The sequence below is a fragment of the Rhineura floridana genome, chromosome 2, assembly GCF_030035675.1.
Source record: "Rhineura floridana isolate rRhiFlo1 chromosome 2, rRhiFlo1.hap2, whole genome shotgun sequence".
NCBI classification, from domain to species: Eukaryota; Metazoa; Chordata; class Lepidosauria; order Squamata; family Rhineuridae; genus Rhineura; species Rhineura floridana.
In genome coordinates this window covers 182,359,070-182,379,085 of record NC_084481.1, presented here as the reverse complement: position 1 = coordinate 182,379,085, position 20,016 = coordinate 182,359,070, and the positions used below count along the sequence as shown (strand labels likewise).

Sequence of the window (20,016 nt, the reverse complement as noted above, 5' to 3'; positions counted from 1 at the left end):
GAAAGTTTTGACTCACCCAGGTTTTCTTAATTGCTGGTTCTTTGACAAATCTCTTTAGCTGTATAGATAAGAAAGTAATAAGCGTAGACAGTAGAATGCTTGCCTGTTAGACCGTTTTTCTTAAAAGAAAAAAAAAACGGGTCACTTTTTCAGCTGAGCTAGCTAGAAATCCTCGCTCCGTCCGAGCTTCTGGAAGACCTTCTTTCACAGACAATTCTGACGAATTCCAGTCTCCAACAATCACAACAAAGCTGTGTGGGAAATCTCACGTTTCTTCCTTATCCAGAAGAAATTATCCCCAGTCAAAAAAGACCCTTCTGACTGGATTTAAAACTGAAAAAGTTTCATCCAAGATGGGAGCCCGTCTCAGAGGCTGCACAGGCGGAGGGATCCTCCTGGGAAGTCAGAAGAGACTCTCTTGTAAAAGCTAGCCCTATGCCTTTTTTGTCCTAAATGCAGGATCTATTTACCTCCTCTTTTCACTTGCTGACTTTTGAAAGTATCAGTCTACCTTATGATGAAACAGATACTTGCTTCAATGTCTGTCTGTGCCCAGCCTCGTGGCCCTTGCTGCATCCTCCATCCCTCAACTTTGTCCTTATCCTCTACAGCAGGAGTGGCTAACCTGTGTGGTCCTCTAGATGATGCTGAACTCTAATTCCTGCCAGCAAGGGATTAGGAATTGTAGTCTAGCAACAATGGGAAAGCAGTGGATCCGTTTGCCGCTGCCCCCATGGTGTCTTGAGCTTTGGTTTCCCCCCACCAAAAGACCAAGGCTGAAAGTCCAAGGGAAAGGCTGGGTGCATGGCAGTCAAACTGTAGATCAGACCTTACAATGCGTTGACTGCTTACATAGCACGGAAATTAAACCTGCTCCTTTAACTTGCAATTTTCATGCTTTGTAGCATAGAAGTAAATATTTAAGTGGCCTAACTCTTCTCTTAAACTGAAGCTTTTAACTCTTGGAGTTATTCTTGACTGGCCCTGAAAATCCCACCTTTAGTCATTATGACCAGTCTCAGTGCCAGGTTTTGGAGGGCCCTTGAGCAAGATGCCCTCCCTGGACACCCCAGGAATGCCCAGGGATGTTTCCTCAGGTCTAGAAGACTTTTGTCAGGGGATTCCCTTCTGGGGTGTGGGCCATTGGCAGATGCCCAACCATGCCAACTCTTGACACTGACCCTGGCAATGACTGTGAGCATGGTGGCAGGATGCTTAAAGGTGCTAATGACAAGTAGGTAAAAATTCTGAACTTAAATATAACTGTTCTTATTGAATCTATATCTTTCCAGCTCGAACAATTCAGACACACTAAAATACAGGGAAGCTTGGGGACAAGGTTATGAATTTTTCTTCTGTACACTAAGAAGAAGCCATTGATTTTCATTCACATATTGGAAGCCTCATGTTGGCATAACTCATAGCAACTCCCTGAAAACCACTATGTAAAACAAAACAACAAACCTTTTTTAAAAGATCTCTAAAATGCTTTTTAGAACAAACAGCTATGCTTGATTGGGAAATGCAGTGCAAGGGGCTGATATTAGAACATTAACTAACAGCAGGCATACAATATGCCCCAAATTGGCAAAAGATAAATGCTGGATCTAGAGAGTTCATTCTGTGAGAAGGGACTTGCATTCACAAAAGGTGACACCCCTCCATTTTTGCCAATGTTCTTCTTGACTCTACCCCCCCCCGGGAGCAGATTTGGGGGGGAGTTGGGGTGAGGGAAGGTTGTTGCAACTGAAAGGAGAGGCAAGAAAGCTGCATGATACTAGAAGAATTCCATTTATGGGTCCCTGAATTGCTTTAAAGTATGTTGCTAATATATGATGATCCTTCAAAACACCAACTTTTCATAATCATTTTATAAGATCCATCGCCAAGAACAAGTGATCACTTGCCTCTCTCTAAGAAGGTCTTCTCCTGGATTACCTTTCCAACAATGCATCAGTGTATTTGGATGGAAAATATGAGAAGAAAGTGAGCATTTCTGCATATGTAATGGCAATGAAATTAAGCATTTGATGCCCTAGGTCAGTTTTTTTGTATGGTGGGCAAGAAAGAAAGGAGAGATTGTTACAGAGCTGGTTTGTATATTACTATGGAGGCCTAGAATACTTGCTGCCTCAGTGCAGATATATATCTCCTTATAACTTACAGGCCAGTATGATTTGCTAAAACTAAGATTCTTAGAGAGAAAATGGTGAAATAAATTACTGCTCCTTGTCCTGAAGACCAACTGATGTATTTTACTGACATTTCACAGTTAAACATGGCTTGCCTTTTACTGGAAGAATTTGTGAGAACCTTTGGTTAATGCAAATAAATAACCTTGAACTTGACCTTTGAGTGCCCAGGGATGCTGAATAAAGCTCTTTCCCGTTGAGCCAGAAATATCAATGTGGAGTCTTTATGTCACCATTAAAACTACAATAAGGCATTCAAACATTCAGTATATGTATACAATAATGATACAAACGGGGGTATATTTACAAAACAGTTGTTTTTATGAATGGCCTTCTTGGCAAGAAGTTGAGCAGGCTGTATTCTTTGTAATCAGGTTTGACTTTTCAAAAGCATAATATGCAATTTAGAAAGAAATTGTAGATGATTTCGTGCTGATTACACTGAAGAGGCTGAATGCAAAAGCTTGGTGCCCTTCCCCCACAATCATGTTCCATTTGTGATGGGTATTGTAAGCAGTACTTGACTTTTTTTTAATTTTGGAGATTTCTGCTGCAGGCTTCAGTGTTTAAGATAGCAGAAGAAACCACATCTAAAGCTGGCAAATCATTTTTTTGCTCTGTGCTGGTTGAATTGAAACAGAAATAATGGAAAACATAATTTCATAATAAGGACTCCAGGAACTGGTTGCAAATATCAGAACCTATGCCCTAAAATCTGTGTTAGCTTCTTTTTCAAAGGTGAATCACACAAGTTATAGATGTGGGTATAGACTGTGTAAGTTCCCTACTGAATATCATAAGACGCTTTTTCAGTTGGCTTTAGTGTGTTTGTCTAGCAGCACTTCTTTAGAAACACTCAAATCTGATCTGACCATTCCAACATTCTAAAAATAAATTCAGAATGAGCTCTACAGAATGGTTAAAGATCTTTAAAAGTTACAACAGATAAGGGGCAAGAAGAACTGTGTCACTGGTACTGGCATTACTAACAGACAACAGCTGTTATATATGCATTATCAACTAAATATCTGGCACGTGGCCCCTTTTAGAAAAACTGCTATAACCCAGGAGGCCAGCTCCTGGAGAGCTGACTCAGAGGTGTGGCTTGGCTGGGGAAGTTGGTTACTACTCTATGCAGGTCCCCAGGCTTCATCAAAAATAAAGTTTGCTCTGCCTTTTACTCAGCCTGTAGTAAGTTCATACATAAAGCAGATGACAACACAATAGCTAAGAGATATTACCTAACACAAAGGTTGCCAACATTGTTGGGCCTGTGGGCACATTTGCAAATGGGAGAAGCTGTTGTGAGCAGCCCACACACCCTACAACTAAGCACTCCCTGAAACCTATTCCATTGGCTATGTCATGAACCTGTAATGGTCATGAGTTATTAGAAATCTGATGACAACACTTTGGTTCCAGTAAGGGACTCTGGGAGATGGTTATAGTCAGAAAGGACAGGCCTTGCCAATTTGCAAAGTTAAGTTTCATTTTCCCAGCTGAAGACGGTTAGAAGAAGCCTTAACGAGCTGCACCTGTTTATCTTTGTTGATTAGCCAGTGCCTGGCACCCAAGGTCATCCTTGGCCTATGCAGTTGGAAAACATCGTTGGGAGGGGGGCCTGAAGGCGCGAAAATGTGAGAAACATCGAGAAGAAAGTTACCTCAGTCAATTCCTGATTGGTCAATTAATCTTGGACCGTTAGGATCTTTTTCCCTTAAGTATAGGGCTAGGGACCCACAGCTTTTGTTCTCTGTTCTCTGCCTATGCTGACTGGCACCAGAGTTCCAAACCTTTTCTGCCTTATGGTTCCTGGGGTTGCTTATGGGAAGGCAACCTATGTCTGGTTCCATTGCTTTATGTTGAACATCCATCTCTCTTAGGAGAGGTGCCACGCAACCAACTACCTCGTATGTAAGTAGTTAGGTGAGCTAGTTTATTATTTTCTTGTTGCGTGTATGAATTCTCTTGTAAGTACCTAAACCCCTGTTGGGTGAATGGTCTTAAAGGATTACTTGCTGCTATATGATATGTGCACTTATCTATTTTAATAAAGCTACTTCTATTTAACCTGGTGTGTTCATTTGAGAGAAGGGGTGGTTCTAAATTCAGTGTTTTGACCCAACCTCAGTCACTCACTACCAAAGAGGGTTAAGAAGTTAAAAGCTTGGATTTTAAGTGTTAAACCAGAGGTGCCTGGCAAGGAGTGTAACTGTGACTCTTGCCTTTTAGGACCTTGGTTTTATATACCTTCTGGGCTCAGAGATCCCCTGGCTCTGAGTGGACCAGTATACAGGGGTGGTGGCAGCCTACCTTCTACCTTGCAGGGTTGTTGTGAGCGTACACAGCCTTGGCAAGGGTGAAGTAATAGCTTTTCGGTTCCAGTCTCATTTCCCTAAGGGTGGGGGTCTGAGCCTGATGCATGTTCCCGGGACCCTGAGGGTCGGGCGGGCATGACAGGCTACAATAGAATGCTTTTTTTCAAGCTGAACTTCCATGGGGTACGGGGGCCCTGTGGGGGCCAGAAGAGACTTCTGTGGGCACACGTGAACCCACATATGTCACCTTGACTATCTGTGACTAAGAAATGGGCTCAAACATCTTTTATCTACACATTTTTTATCACGTCTTAGAATCACAACAGTTAATGGGATACGTGTGTTTCAGAGCTTGGAAAAGTTACTTTTTTGAACTACATCTCCCATCAGCCCCAGCCAGCTGGCTGGGGCTGATGGGAGTTGTAGTTCAAAAAAGTAACTTTTCCAAGCTCTGGGATGTACTCTGGATACAAAAGATGGTGACCAAAATACTTTATTTATAACAAACTCAAACATTAGGCATCAGTAATCCATGTCCTCTGCCTCAGGGCTTGGTCTCTACAGCTTTTTGTATCTTTCCTGTATCTTTAGGAGAAGGGCCTGAGCCTGGTCCTGTATCTTTAGGAGAAGAGAAAGTCAGCCAAGTGCAGGTGTTCTTGCAACATTGTAATGGGAAACACCACAAGGTGGAATTCTCCCTTCCCCCTGCACAACTTTTAAAAATACAGAAGACCTCTTGGTTGCCAGGCCCGGCTTCCAAGAGGTCTTCTGTATCTTTAAAAGCTGACTTTCTCTTCTCCTAAAGTTACAGGATCAGTCTCAGGCCCTGAACCTGGCAACCCTACTGTTTACCCATTTCTACCAACATACACCACATTTTGTTTAGTATAGTGTTTAATTCTTCCTTTGACATTGCACATCCTCAGCTACTTTTGAGGCTCAAGTCTTGGGAATATAGGAAGCTGCGTTATATTGAGCCAGACCGTTGATTCATCAAGCTCACTTTTGTCTACAGTGACTGGTAGTGGGTCTCCTGGGTTTCACAGAAAAGTCTTTTCCAGCTGCATTTGCAGATGCCAGCAACTGAATCTGGGACATTTTGCATACATGTGCTCTGGGACTTGGCTACATTCTTTTGCCCAAGGTGGATGTTCCCCCTTACTCTGGCACAATTATAGGTGTTTATGTAGGGATATGCAGAACTATTCATTCACATCCCCCATTATAATTATTTTTAAATAATTATCTAGCCCCCAAACCTGTGCATAGTCTTAAGGGATAAAGCCTATATGGGCATGATACACACAGGCTGCAATTCTAAGAACATAATAAGAGCCTGCTGGATCAGGCCAGTGGCCCATCTAGACCAGCAGTGGCCAACCAGATGCCCAAGGGAAGCCTGCAAGTAGGACCTGAGTGCAAGAACACTTTCTCTACCTGCGGTTTCCAGCAACTGGTATTCAGAAGCATGCTGCCTCTGACTATGGAGGCAGATCATAGACATCATGAAATCCGTGGGGCTTATTTCTGAGTCAGCATGTACAGGATTGCACTGAAAGAATGATAGGTAGTACTGAGAGACCATCTAGGAAAAATATTCTGTGCAAAACAAAGGCTGTGCAACTGATACTCTGAAATAAATGGTCTGTGCAAGTGAGGGTCCATGCATCTGTATCCAATCAGTGTATCCTTCTCAGTGGTGGCCCCTGAATTGTGGAATAGTCTTCCCGTTGAGGTGTGCTTGGCACCGACATTGCTATCTTTTCGGCGCCAAGTTAAAACCTTTCTCTTTGCTCAGGCATTTTAGTTTAATATGTTCAATTTGGTTTTAGATTTGTGGATTTTTATATATATGTTTTTGTACCGATTTATGTGATTTTATTGTATATACTTTCTGCTGTACACCGCCCAGAGAGCTATGCTAGTGGGGCGGTATAAAAATTTAACAAATAAATAAATAAAATAATCCAAGGTTTGGAATTTCAGTTTGGAAAAGTGTATCCCAAAGATATGGAGGTGGGTGTTTCTAGAGACAGGGTTATTGCTAGAAGGGAAGTTAGTTGTGTGTAGGCATGGGATGAAGCTGCAGGGCCAAAAACGTACTATGACAATAGTACCTAAATAAGGTGTCCTGATGGAGTATCTGCCCAAAACTACACATGCACAGGACACCAGTACTACTTCTGTATAATATGAAAAGACTGGTAGCAGCTTAAATAGAATTTAACTGTAAAAGCTGCTTAAATGAAAAGATCTAAATCATGGGTGCAGCACTTCAGGCCAGGAGACAAAAGACAGCCCTCCAGGTCTCTCTGTTTGGTTCTCAGCACTCACCAAAGTCCCAGCCCTTCCCACAGGCCTCATCCTCCTTGAGTGCTTTTGCCTAGCAAGAATGTGTGTCATTGAACTGTGATAATGCTTCTTGCTTGCCTGGAAGGAGGATGGAGACGTGTGTGTGTAGAAACCTTTGATTTTTGCATGGCTGGAAAGTAATCTACTGTACAAAGGTAAGAATCAGATCTGTTGTTCTGCCCATTTTTGGATTTGGCCCAGCCTACCACTGGCTTGCGGCCATTGGAAGGTTCCCCACCCATCTAAATAAAATACTATGTGACATTTTCTTTAGAGAGATCATTCATAAAATTCCTTTTGCATGGCTGGTATAGACAAAAAGTTAACCATGTTTAAATCTCATTTCTTCAAAGAGAATTCTATGCACCTGCTTAAATCTCTCCCACTGAAACAAGTGGAACTCACAATTACTTGTCTTTGGCTGGATCCTGCCCCTATTGTTTTATATAGCCACATCTTGTTTTAGCTTTAAAAAAAGGTGAGCTTGTCATACTGAATAGAAACAAGGTAGCTCAGTTCATAGACGACAGGCATGGCATTTCTGATTTGTACTAAAGTTCTGCATATAGACAAGTATGTCTATAGGCTTTGTCTTTCCAGATGAGAATGTTGCCTCCATGGACTTGGCAGGGATTTTTCTTTACGGTAAATGTCAAAGCAAATAGGGAGCCTTAGAAAAAATGATTGCCTTTATTATGATCATAATTACATTACACCTTTATGATTGTGGTTCACAACGACAGGGGGAAAAAATTCAGAGCTGAGCCTCCTGATAATGAGGCATAGTTTGCTGTACTATAAAGGAAGGTTATATTTCCTTTGGTAAATATTATATACATTTGCTATATTGTATGCATTTGGAATGTCAAAATAGCACTGGTTCTGTTTAAAATGGGGCTGTAGCTCATCTGGAGATATCATTTGGTGTCCTTTAATTGACATCTAGGTTTGAATTTATCTGCCAGAAACCATCCCCCTCATAAAATAAAGCTTGCAGTGCTGAAAGAGCTGGGACCTGAGATCCTAAATCAAACAGAAATTACTCAGCCTGTGGTTACTCGTGTAAAAAACACAACGTAGCAGGAATGACTGAGCTGACCTTATCGGCATGACTAAGCCGAGAAAGGTGCCTCTGCATGCAATGAGGAGCTGCAGCATCTCAGTAAGTGCCAGATTTTAATTCTAGGTGATGCATTAGCACGCAGTGAATGGAAACTTTCTACTCTTATTTTTCTGAAATTGATTTCTACAGGGAAGATGGAAGTTCCTTCCTCATATGCCAGCCTTTAGCTCTCCTGTCCCAAGACTCTAAAAGCAAGCTACTGTTATCCGTTTCTTGAAGGGAAAATCCAGAAGAGGTCTGATGATGGCATACAGCAGAATAAGCCACTCTATTATTTTGTGTGCTGCTATGAAATCTAAGCCATTTAATAAAATGTAGAACCTGGATAGGGAAATTCAGGCCCAAAGGCCAAATGTGGCCCTCCAGGCCCTTCTGTTTGGACCTTGGGACTCTCCCCAAGCCCAACCCCCTTCTTCCCAGGCCACACCCCTCACTGGCCCTGCTCCATGCTCTCTTCAAGTGTTTTTGCCTGGCTGTCCGTGAACTATGATATTGCATCTCGCTTGCCTGAAAGGAGAAATGTGTGTGTGTAGAAACCTGTCTTTGGCATAGCTGAAATATAACCGACAATATTCCTAGCAGAGCTTGGAAAAGTTACTTTTTTTGAACTACAACTCCCATCAGCCCCAGCCAGCATGGCCACTGGATTGGGCTGATGGGAGTTGTAGTTCAAAAAACCCCTTCGCTAGCCAAAACCGATAAGAGAGCCGAAACAAGAGGAAGGCCTTTGCGTGTTTTGGATGGCGGATATCGCCACTTTCATTTCTAGATTCTTATATCTGAAGAAATCCTGAAAAGTCCTCCATACTATCATGGCTAGCGCCCGGTCGGCAAAAGAAGAAAGAATCAGGTACATACAGGGAGACCTTTTTACATGTCCTGGAACAGACTCCTTGGCTCATTGTATCAGTGAGGATTGTCATATGAGTGCTGGCATAGCTGCCATTTTTAAGAAGAAGTTTGGTGGTGTTCAGGAGCTCTTGAACCAGAAAAAGAAGACTGGGGATGTGGCTGTTCTGAAGAGAGAGAATCGATATGTGGACTATCTGATTACAAAGAACAAATACTTTCATAAGCCTACCTATGACAATCTACGGAAGAGCTTGGAAGCGATGAAAATCCATTGCCTTAATAATGCTGTAACTTGTATTTCTATGCCGAAGATTGGGTGTGGACTTGACCGCCTGAATTGGAGTAAAGTTTCAACAATGCTTGATGAAGTATTTGAGGATACAGATGTTAGCATTACAATTTATACCCTTTAATTTATTATCCTTTTGTATTCTGTGTTTGTAACTGATTTGTGAAAAGATGGTGATGTGATTTTGTTCTATTTCCCTTTCTCTTTCAGACATTTCTCACCATTACTAATATCCAATCATAGACAGTGTTTTGTAGAAATTTATAGTTAAAGCTTTTAATTTTTAATCTCTAATTTTTAGGATTTTGATTATGTCTATATGGAATGTACTTGTGTTTGGTTGTAAGTCGCCCAGAGTGGCAGATTAACCTCTGCCAGATGGGCGTCTAACAAATCTCATAAATAAATAAATAAATAAATAAAAAAGTAACTTTTCCAAGCTCTGATTCCTAGCCAGAACCCCTTGTGGTGCTGGCCGGCAATGCTCTACCACTCTACAGGGGCTGCACATTTTTAGTTATCTTCTTTTTCAAGCATGCAAAATAGAGTAATATCTGTTGCTCCACCCACTTTTCCCTCTGGTCCTGTCAACGCTGTCACGTAACCCCCACAAGGTCACCCAGAAGGCAATGTGGCCTTTGGATTTGAAAAAGATTTCCCCCTCCCAGTGTAGAAAAGAAGGCAGTCTCCCCCAATACAGAACATCATATAAACACATCAAATTTAAAATGTAGGACTGCTTACAAAACAGATATATACCATATATAATGGATTGACTTGACTTGCAGAAGCAAAAATATGTTTATGCTACTGATAAGATTAAAAAAGCAAATGACCTTGAGTTGTATCAAATTGTGCTCTTCTGTTTATGGATGGTTCTTGGAGACTTCTATGAATGGAAAGGGGGGGGTTGATTTCTTCAAATCCCCTTTTCTCCTGCAGCCTCCTATACCACCTCCCACATCATTCAATCCTATTGAGCAGATTTTGGGGGGGGGGGCTGCAGGAGGCTGCAGAAGGGAGAAATCAGCAAAAAACCAAACAAAACCTCCACCTGTAATGTTCAGAGAAGCCTCTCTGCTGGATCATTGCTGCTGTGGGCTCATGCTGGGCGGAAGGTTTTTTTTAAAACCACCACCACCACCATTATCACCAAAGGGCCTTCCATGAGTGGAGGGACACAACTAGCTATTGTCTAGGAGGAGCAAATCTGTCAGTGTCAGTTTCTCATTTTTCCAATGTTAACTTCAGTTTTTCACATCTCCACATCAGTTTGCAAATTTTTCTTTTAAAAATTCTCATGAAACTTCATCAGCATTTCAATGGGAATTCTCCTAACGTACACATTTTTGTATGCAATTTTGCCTAATGCAGACATCTTTGTAAAGCAGTTTCCCCAGAGTACAATGGACTTTTGTATGTTATTTTCATTACTATATGCCTTTTACGCACACTGTATCCTAGTATATGCATTTTTGTATGTATCACTTGGTTGAAGAACTGCACTGCAAAATTTAGAGATGGGTAAATTTTGAAGGATGGCTGTGTTTCGGTTTGTATATTGTTTTAGAACGTGTGAGTTAGATAGGGTTGCCTTTAAATGCGAAGTGAATTCAATTTCTTGCCCATCCATATCTGAAGAAGCCTGCTCCACTCATTCTTCAGTGGGGACTAACTCAGGAAGATAGAGGTTTCTAAAATTTATTTATTTATTTATTTACTACATTTATATACCGCCCCATAGCCAAAGCTCTCTGGGTGGTTTACAGCAATTAAAATGAAACATCCTGATAGAAAAATAGAAAGCCGCCTTATACTGAGTCAGATCTTTGGTTCATCTAGCTCAGTATTGTGTCTACACTGACTGGTAGTGGCTCTCCAGGATTTCAGACAGGGTGCTCTCTCAGCCCTACCAGAATTGAATTTCTTCCCTGTTCCTAGCCAAACCCCCTTGTGGTGCTGGCTACCAATGCTCTACAGGGGATGCACATTTGAGTTATCTTCTTTTCAAGCATGCAAAATTGAAGCTTGTAATGCTTGTAGATGATAGTTAGGAACAAGCTTAGCTAACTAATTAAGAGAGAGAGAACAGTCAAGCCTGACTTGACTTTGGGCAGCAGCCATGCTTTTGTGGAACAGAGCCATGGACCCCTCACATTACACCCCTTGCTGTTGCTTACCTGGACGGGGCAGCCATGTTGTTGCACTGATGGGAGCGCTGTTGCCAGTCTTCTTACAATAACTAACTAGTAGGCAGGCCTAACTTTCTTTTGGATGGGGAGGGGAAATGAACGTTTAATTCTTCAGATTCCCTATAGCTGCTCTTCACCATGTTGTGCTGTAGCTTTCTTATCTGAAATGCATAGTGTTAGTATTTCTGCTGACAGAGAATTAAAGCTCTTCTACCGAGTCTCGTTGGAAACTTCTTGCAGTGTCAAAACATCAGCCTATGCTGCGTGGACCTGCTGTCAGTGGGGAAGAAAATTTAGCTTTGTTGGTTTTATTCGACATCACTCACACAAAAAGCCCAGGTTCAACATTAAGCTGCAGGCTGTCTTCCAACTTTAAATATTTCTGGGTTACCACAAGTCACAGCAGGATGGAGAAGGTGATTCCCTATACTCAACAATACAGCACAGGAATCCATTTGTCACAAACCGAGAGCTCTTGGGGGGGGGGAAGGTTTTATTGAAATAGTTTGGTTTGTAGCCATACGCCTGGCAGTGTGGAAGACAATTATTTTGCAAATGAAATCATACTAGATGACAAAAGAAGGCATTCACATTTGGAATGTAACAAATGTTTTAAGAGGGTTTTTCTCCCCCCTTTCAAGGCAGTGATTATTTCGACAAACATAAAAACTACACAACTCTGTTTATTTTTAAATATTGATGCTGTCACTATTAATACTAAACACTGAGTAAGAATTCACACATTGAGGGTGACATCTGAATGTGTCTGCTTGATATCAAAACAACACCCCTGAGGAGCATTGTTTTGACAGATTTAAACAGGCTGTGTGCCGTGTGGCTTAGTGGGCTGATCAAACAGCTTAGAACCTGGAATTGTGAATTTCACCTCTTACGACAACTCCTTTTGAAACACTAGGAGACTGCATCTTTTCCTCTGGTCTATTAGGGCTCATTCCCAGAACTGTTTTCATGTGTTGGATGCATAGTGAAGCCATTATGGTTGACTTTTATTTGAAGGCATTTTGGCTTGGTGAGCTTGTCTTCTGAATATTCCAACACAGGTCAGGACCATAACTCATCACTCAATGCAGTTGTTGAAGGTTTCCCAGGATTAGTGAATCATGTGTTTCAGCATTTTCGGGTTCAATGTTATGACTGAATTCAGAACTGGAATGAACATTGGCCAACCAGGTCAGTTCATGGTGATTAAAACGCACCAGGCAAAATGTACTGCTCTGTTGATCAGCAAGGGCAGAAACCAAGGACATAAGAAAAGCCCTCCTGGATCAGATCAAAAGTCCATCTTGTCCAGCAACTTGTTGTCTCAGTGGCCAACCTGATGCCTCTGGGAAACCCACAAGGAGGACCTGAGCACAACAGCACTTTCACAACAGCACTTTGATGCCTAACACTGGAGGCAGAACATAGCCATCGTGGGTGGTAGCTACTGATAGCCTTTCTTGTTATGTGCCTTTAAGTTGATTAGGACTTATGGCGACCCTATAAATCAGTGACCTCCAATGGCATCTTTTACAAACCACCCTGTTCAGATCTTGTAAGTTCAGGTCTGTGGCTTCCTTTATGGAATCAATCCATCTCTTGTTTGGTCTTCTTTCCCCCCTACTCCCTTCTGTTTTTCCCAGCATTATTGTTTTTCCTAGTGAATCATGTCTTCTCATGATGTGTCCAAAGTATGATAACCTCAGTTTCATCATTTTACCTTCTAGCAATAGTTCTGGTTTAATTTGTTCTAACACCCAATTATCTGGGGTCACTATGATCATTTACCAAGATGGGAAACTGTTACAACTAGTAAGGTGCCAACTAAGCCCCCAAAAGGAATGGGATCCATTTTCGTGGATGAGAATGGGGAGTTGGACCAGATTGTTGTGCTCGACAGACAGAGTATTCATCAAGATGATCCTTTATTTAGCTTTTTAAATTTTCCATTTAATAGATGGCCCGGGGTTAAACAGAAAGATTGGGATATGACTAACAACCAGCTTAAAATCCTTACATGGAATGTAGCAGGCTGGGCAACAAAAAAAAGGACTCAGAATTTCTTGATTTTCTAAGATCTTATGATATGATTTTTATCCAGGAAACTTAGTTTACTAAGAAAATCGATCTGAATGGTTACTTGATAATTGATATTCTTGCTGAGCCGGGCAATGGAAAAGGTAGAGCAAAGGCAGGCCTGGCTATACTGATATCCACCTCCCTTCAGTCAACCATTAGATGGTTCCAGCCTTGTGGAAAAATTGCTGTGGGTGGTTTACTTGAGTTTAGATCTTTGTTCCTTCTGTTTATCAATTTTTATATTTTCCCCCTTCCTCCAGGAACAGTATAAAATGGGCCTGGGGAGACATGTAGTCGTATATCATAGAACTAGAATCTAAATCTTCTAGAGCCCACATTATTATTATTATTATTATTATTATTATTATTATTATTAATAGGCCCCCAAGGCGGCTTACATAAAAATACATCAATATAAAAATACATCAATAAAAACAAATTTACAATTTACAATAGGCAATGCATAAATAAATAAATGTGGGTGAGAAGAAGGATGGGCACAGGAGAAGTCCAAAGGAATGGATCTTGCGGAGAAAGACCTGGAGGAGAGATCCTTTCTCCATGATGACTGAGATGATGGATTAGTGATGCCATGCTACTCAGAGTGGATTTTTGTCCAGCCACCACCGACTGCCCCAACCCAGATCATCAAATGGCACCAGTCTCTTCGACCGGGGCTCGCTCCTTGGTGGGAATAAGCAACACACATGTACACAGTAGTGCTGTAAAGAGCCATTGGCTGGAAAACATTTCTACTTCCCAGAACACACTGTAATGGAGCATAAGATTACTACTGCAGCAAAGGAATATCAAAAGGGCGACTGTAAGGTGAAACTGATGAATTATAATTCATAAATTTAGGACAAAGGTTTTAACACATCCCCGGAGCATTCCAACTCCCCTTTGTGCTGCCTGTGTCTGCATCTAGATGGGATAGAGAGGTCCCTTGGACCAGCCGTGCCGACTGGTCAGTGGCTGCGGAGTTCACGCTGGCAAGATCCCTACCGGAAGAAGCCAGCAGAAAGCCCCCAAGCAGGGGGAGCACATAATCCTAATGGGGGACTTTAATGCAAGAATTGGACCTAATAACAATATACTTTTTTCATCCGGCTTATGGGAGGAAATTGATAATGAGAATTATATCTTTAGCTATGATAGAAACTCCAAAGATCTTAAAGTGAACTTTGGTGGTATTTGTTTGACACAAATGGTGGGCCACTCCACCACAAAAAAAGAAGAGCAGTTCAACATATTTCAGCAAACTTTTTATTCAAACCTAACAATACGCATGTCTGAAATGAAACAACCAGGTCAGGTAAGCCTTGCATACAGAACACTTTATTTATTTATTTATTTATTTATTTATTTATTTATATATATCCCACCCTTCCTCCCAGCAGGAGCCCAGGGCAGCAAACAAAAGCAATAAAAACACTTTAAAACATCATAAAAACAGATCTTAAAATATATCAAAACAAAACAACTTTAAACTCATTTTTTAAAAAAAGCTTTCAAAACATCTTAAATAAAAAGGATTACAAACATATTGTTTAGGGGGGGAAAGGTTTTTTTTAAAAAAATATTAAAACCAATTCCAACACAGATGCAGACTGGGATAGGTCTTAACTTAAAAGGCTTGTTGAAAGAGGAAAGTCTTCAATAGGCGCCGAAAAGATAACAGAGATGGCACCTGCCTAATATTTAAGGGGAGGGAATTCCACAGGTAAGTGCTACCACACTAAAGGTCCATTTCCTATGTTTTGCAGAACGGACCTCCTGATAAGATGGTATCTGCAGGAGGCCCTCACCTGCAGAGTGCAGTGATCGACTGGGTATATAAGGGATAAGGCGGTCTTTCAGGTATCCTGGTCCCAAGCTGTATAGGGCTTTGTACACCAGAACTAGAACCTTGAACTTGGCCGTGTAGCAAATGGGCAGCCAGTGCAATTCTTTCAGCAGCAAGGTAACATGTAGGCCCCAGTGAGCAGTCTTGCTGCCGCATTTTGCACCAGCTGCAACTTCCGGACCAACCTCAAGGGCAGCCCCACATAGAGTGCATTACAATAATCCAGCCTGGAGGTTACCAGTGCGTGGACAACAGTGGTCAAGCTATCCCGGTCCAGAAATGGCTGCAGCTGTCTTATCAGCCAAAGCTGGTAAAGGCACTCCTAGGCATGGATGTTGCCTGGGCCTCTAGCGACAAAGATGGATCCAGGAGCACCCCCAGACTATGAACCTGCTCTTTCAGAGGGAGTACAACCCCATCCAAAGCAGGCAACTGACCAATTATCTGAATCTGGGAACCACCAACCCACAGTGCCTCCGTCTTGCTAGGATTCAGACTCAGTTTATTGTCCGTCATCCAGCCCACCACCGAGTCCAGACACCAGTCCAGGGCTTGCACGGCCTCTCCCGATTCAGATGTTACGGAGAAATAGAGCTGGGTATTGTCAGCATACTGATGACACCTCACCCCAAATCTCCTGATGACCACTCCCAAGGGCTTCATATAGATGTTAAACAGCATGGGGGTCAAGATGGTACCCTGCAGCACCCCACAGCACAACTGCCAGGGGGCTGAAAGACAGTCACCCAATGCTATTCTCTGAGAGTGACCTTGGAGATAGGATCAGAACCACTGTAAGACACTTGAGGGCTTCTTCCAAAATGCATCCAGAGATGCCTGCCTTGCCTTTTTTCTTTTATCATGTAGCATCTTGCTATAGCAACCTAAAGCTTTGAGCATAGTTCTCCTCTTTGTACACTTGAGCAGACAGGCAGACAAGGGGCAGCTACCACCACCACCCTGTGCTTGGTCTCTCTCTCTCTCTGTCATCCTCCCCTACACTTGAGCAGACGTGCCTACAGGAAACAGTGCTTCCAGGGCATCTGAAGCACTCTGCTGCAAAGGCATCTGCACCACCTCGCAGGGAGCACCATTCCAGCCACGTTTGAGACAACTTATTTATTTGTTTGTTTGTTTATTATTTGATTTATATTCCGCCCTTCCTCCCAGCAGAAGCTTCCTGAAGCAGCCACAATCCAATAGACAAAGAGCCACATTTTATGTCAGAGTGTGTGCCCCCCCCACAAAGACTTTGTTAAAAGGAGCTTCTTTCCTGGGGGATTCGTTAACTGAGGTGTCACTGTAATATGATCCGAAAAGAGGGTTCTGACACCAGCTGCAGTTTCTGAACATTCTTCAATGGCATTAAAGATTACATTGTTGTAATCTAATCTGTCAGTGCTGTGGCTAGATCTTCTTTCTCCAGGAAGGGATGCTGCTGGTGCACCAGTCAAACCTGGGCAAACACATTCCTAGCCACAGCTGCCACTCAGGTACCGAGAAGCAATGCTGGATGTAGGACTCCCCCAGTTTTATCAGCCAAGATAGACATGAGTCTAATGAACAAGTGGCTGGCCTCTGATGTAAGTTTGCTGTGTAATTCATATGGTTAAAAAGTTGCATTAATTGTACTTTAGTTTTCTTTTCTTTCTTAGCAGTTTATTAGAATATATTTTCTCATCTCCTGAAAGGATAGTCCATTCTAGCAAAACCAATAGTCTTGTGACACCTTAAAACTGACAGATTTCTGTTGGCATAATGCCATAATAGATTTCTTCATTTTTAAGGTGTCTCAAAACTCGATTACATTTTCTCATGTGAACATTTCAGCCTCCAGGGATGGAGACAAACATATCTATAACTTATAATTCAGAACAGCAACATAGAGGAGTGGCTAGCATCCAAACCAGGAAAAAAAGGGGGGACGAAAACCAAGATGCTAGGAAAAATAGGAATTTGTTGTATATTCAAACCTGACACGTTTCAGCCTATTGGTTTTTAGGCCTTCAGAACAACCAGCAAACATCCAATATGACATTTGCCCCACAATCATGGCCTGCAAATCTCTGGTCCTCCCCCACTCTCCCACCCCGGGAACATAGACAATCAGTTGAGTTAGATTTCATGTGACCAATCTGGATCAGAAGAAGAGACTGCCTATATTCCCAGGCAGAGTGTCTCCAAATTCAAGGTATGCTTCTGAGAATCCTCCTTTGAAGAAGACAGTTTATGGAAGTCTATGGATCAGAAACTACTGACTATTCACTTACCCTTTGGCAAGTCCATCAGCTCTTGGGCTTGAGGTGACACCACAAACCAGGAATTGCCAACATGGCAGCCTCCATGGGTTTTGGATTACAGCTCCCATTGGCCATGCTCTGGAGCTGACAGGAGTTGCTGTCCAAAATGTCTGGAGGATACTACATTGGCTATCCTGTTGTAGGGTATTCCACAATAGATTTATGCAAGTCTAGTGTCTTAGCAAGTTGAGTGCAGCTGAGCTGGGATGGGGCTGGCTGAGGAAAAGAAGCAACTGAACTTCTGTCACTGGTAAGCTTTCTTGCCTCACTGTTTTTGACTACACTGCCAACTCTTCTCCTTCCTTTCTGATTAATTTAATTATATGTCTCATATTATTCATAGTCATAGGCTTTGAATCCAGTGGGCTGATAGTGCTGAATTTGTTGGTGCTGCCAGATAGGATCACATTTCAGTAACCCTTCAAAAACTGCAATGGTTGCCTCCTCCTTGCTACTGGACTCAATTCAAGGTGTTGAATTTTGTATATAAAGCCCTATATAGATTGGGATCTAAGTATCTAAAGGATCGCCTCTCCCAGTACCTGCCAGTCTGTGCTTTAAGATCAAGGGGATGGAGCGACTCCCTTACGAGGAAAGGTTGCAGCATTTGGGGCTTTTTAGTTTAGAGAAAAGGCAGGTCAGAGGAGACATGATAGAAGTGTATAAAATTATGCATGGCATTGAGAAAGTGGATAGAGAAAAGTTCTTCTCCCTCTCTCATAATACTAGAACTCGTGGACATTCAAAGAAGCTGAATGTTGGAAGATTCAGGACAGACAAAAGGAAGTACTTCTTTACTCAGCGCATAGTTAAACTATGGAATTTGCTCCCACAAGATGCAGTAATGGCCACCAGCTTGGATGGCTTTAAAAGAAGATTAGACAAATTCATGGAGGACAGGGCTATCAATGGCTACTAGCCGTGATGGCTGTGCTCTGCCACCCTAGTCAGAGGCAGCATGCTTCTGAAAACCAGTTGCCGGAAGCCTCAGGAGGGGAGAGTGTTCTTGCACTCGGGTCATGCTTGGGGGCTTCCCCCGGGCACCTGGTTGGCCACTGTGAGAACAGGATGCTGGACTAGATGGGCCACTGGCCTGATCCAGCAGGCTCTTCTTATGTTCTTATGTTCTTATCTGCACGGCAGACCCTGCTGGTGATCCTGCTGATAGCAGAGGTTTGTTTTTATGCATTGACAAAAACAGGATTTGCATCACCAAAAAAGGAGGACAAAAGGACACTAATTGCAGGTGCTAGTTCGTATGTATATATGCAGATGCACACATAATTTATAGAATTTAAATAAAAATGCAATACAACTCACCACAGTGGGAAAAACTGTGACCAGGTGACCTGCGTGTCTGCTCAGTCTGCTGTCCAGATGCTAATTATAAAAATATAGATTAAAATTTGCAATGTAACAACCCTTCTTTGAAACACCATTGCCAATGAACAAAAGATGATCACTGCTTTTTTTTTAAAAAAACTTCTGCATTACACACTACCTCAGGCCCACCGTTACCTGTTCTCTCTTTTTATTTAACATCAGTCGGGCACTCCTGCCAGTGCGTTTGCACTGCACCAATCTCCCTGCTACTTCCCCCTTCCCCCTCCCAGTAAAGAACAGCAACCCACCTGCCAGAAAGCTAGCATAACTGCTCTGCCCCACTCAAGAGAGCTGCTTCTGTTTAACACTGTTCACAGACTATTACATTCCAAAATAAGAATGCTGAATAAAACACAAGGTACCAAAATTATTCAAAAGGAAGCATTTTACTCAGGATGCTTTTGGCTAGTCTGCTTTTGCAGTTCTGCAGCAATGCACCTGATCAGTCTCATGTTCTTCCTTCTGTTACAAACACTTATTGGTGCTTGCACTTCTGCTCACTCTGTGCCACCCTCAGCTGGTTTCTTTCCCCCATTTTGCTGTTAATGAAGTCTGTATACATCATCCTTGCATTCTTTGGTTAAATTGGTGCGCACCTGGAGCTCTGACTATCCTGCACAGACCAGATTAAAAAAAGGTTGGATGGTAGCAGCAGTTCAAGCTCCTTTGCAGCCCTATGCGCATGTTTTGAGAGCTAGCTAGCTTGCTCCTCCCTCTTCATCCTCCATTCTTCCTCCCTACACCGGCCTCGAGGCAGCCTCAGCCAATGAGAAAGGCAGCACCCAGCTGCCCTCCATCTTGTACTGCCAGTGTGAGGTCAGAAGGGGGAACATTTTATTCAGAGCATGCAGCTCACAGAATCAAAATACCAGATGTTTTAGAGGACAGGCAGCATCCTGAACATCAAAAGAAAAAGGAGATGAAATAGCCCTCTAGAAATGAGGACATCTGGTGGGATATGGGGTGGGGCTTTCTCTGTCATGGTGTCCCCACATTCCCTCCTCGTGGAGATGTGATTGGTTTTTAGATGTCAACTGAAGACATTTTCATTCTGTCAGGCCTTTGGAGACCGTTGATATGACTGTTAGCT

General features: G+C 42.4%; 1 protein-coding gene across 1 annotated transcript; it reads left to right on the top strand.

The window, feature by feature from the left end:
- The first annotated feature begins 8,666 nt into the window (after nucleotides 1-8,666).
- LOC133378380 (ADP-ribose glycohydrolase OARD1-like) lies at nucleotides 8,667-9,538 on the top strand. Its single transcript, XM_061613221.1, has one exon. It carries the CDS (start codon nucleotides 8,798-8,800, stop codon nucleotides 9,248-9,250), a length of 453 nt encoding a protein of 150 aa, XP_061469205.1. The 5' UTR covers nucleotides 8,667-8,797; the 3' UTR covers nucleotides 9,251-9,538.
- The last annotated feature ends 10,478 nt before the right edge of the window (nucleotides 9,539-20,016 follow it).

Bases quoted from the DNA above. Each gene is read 5' to 3' on its own strand.
- LOC133378380 (XM_061613221.1), top strand. From the start codon at position 8,798: ATGGCTAGCGCCCGGTCGGCAAAAGAAGAAAGAATCAGGTACATACAG.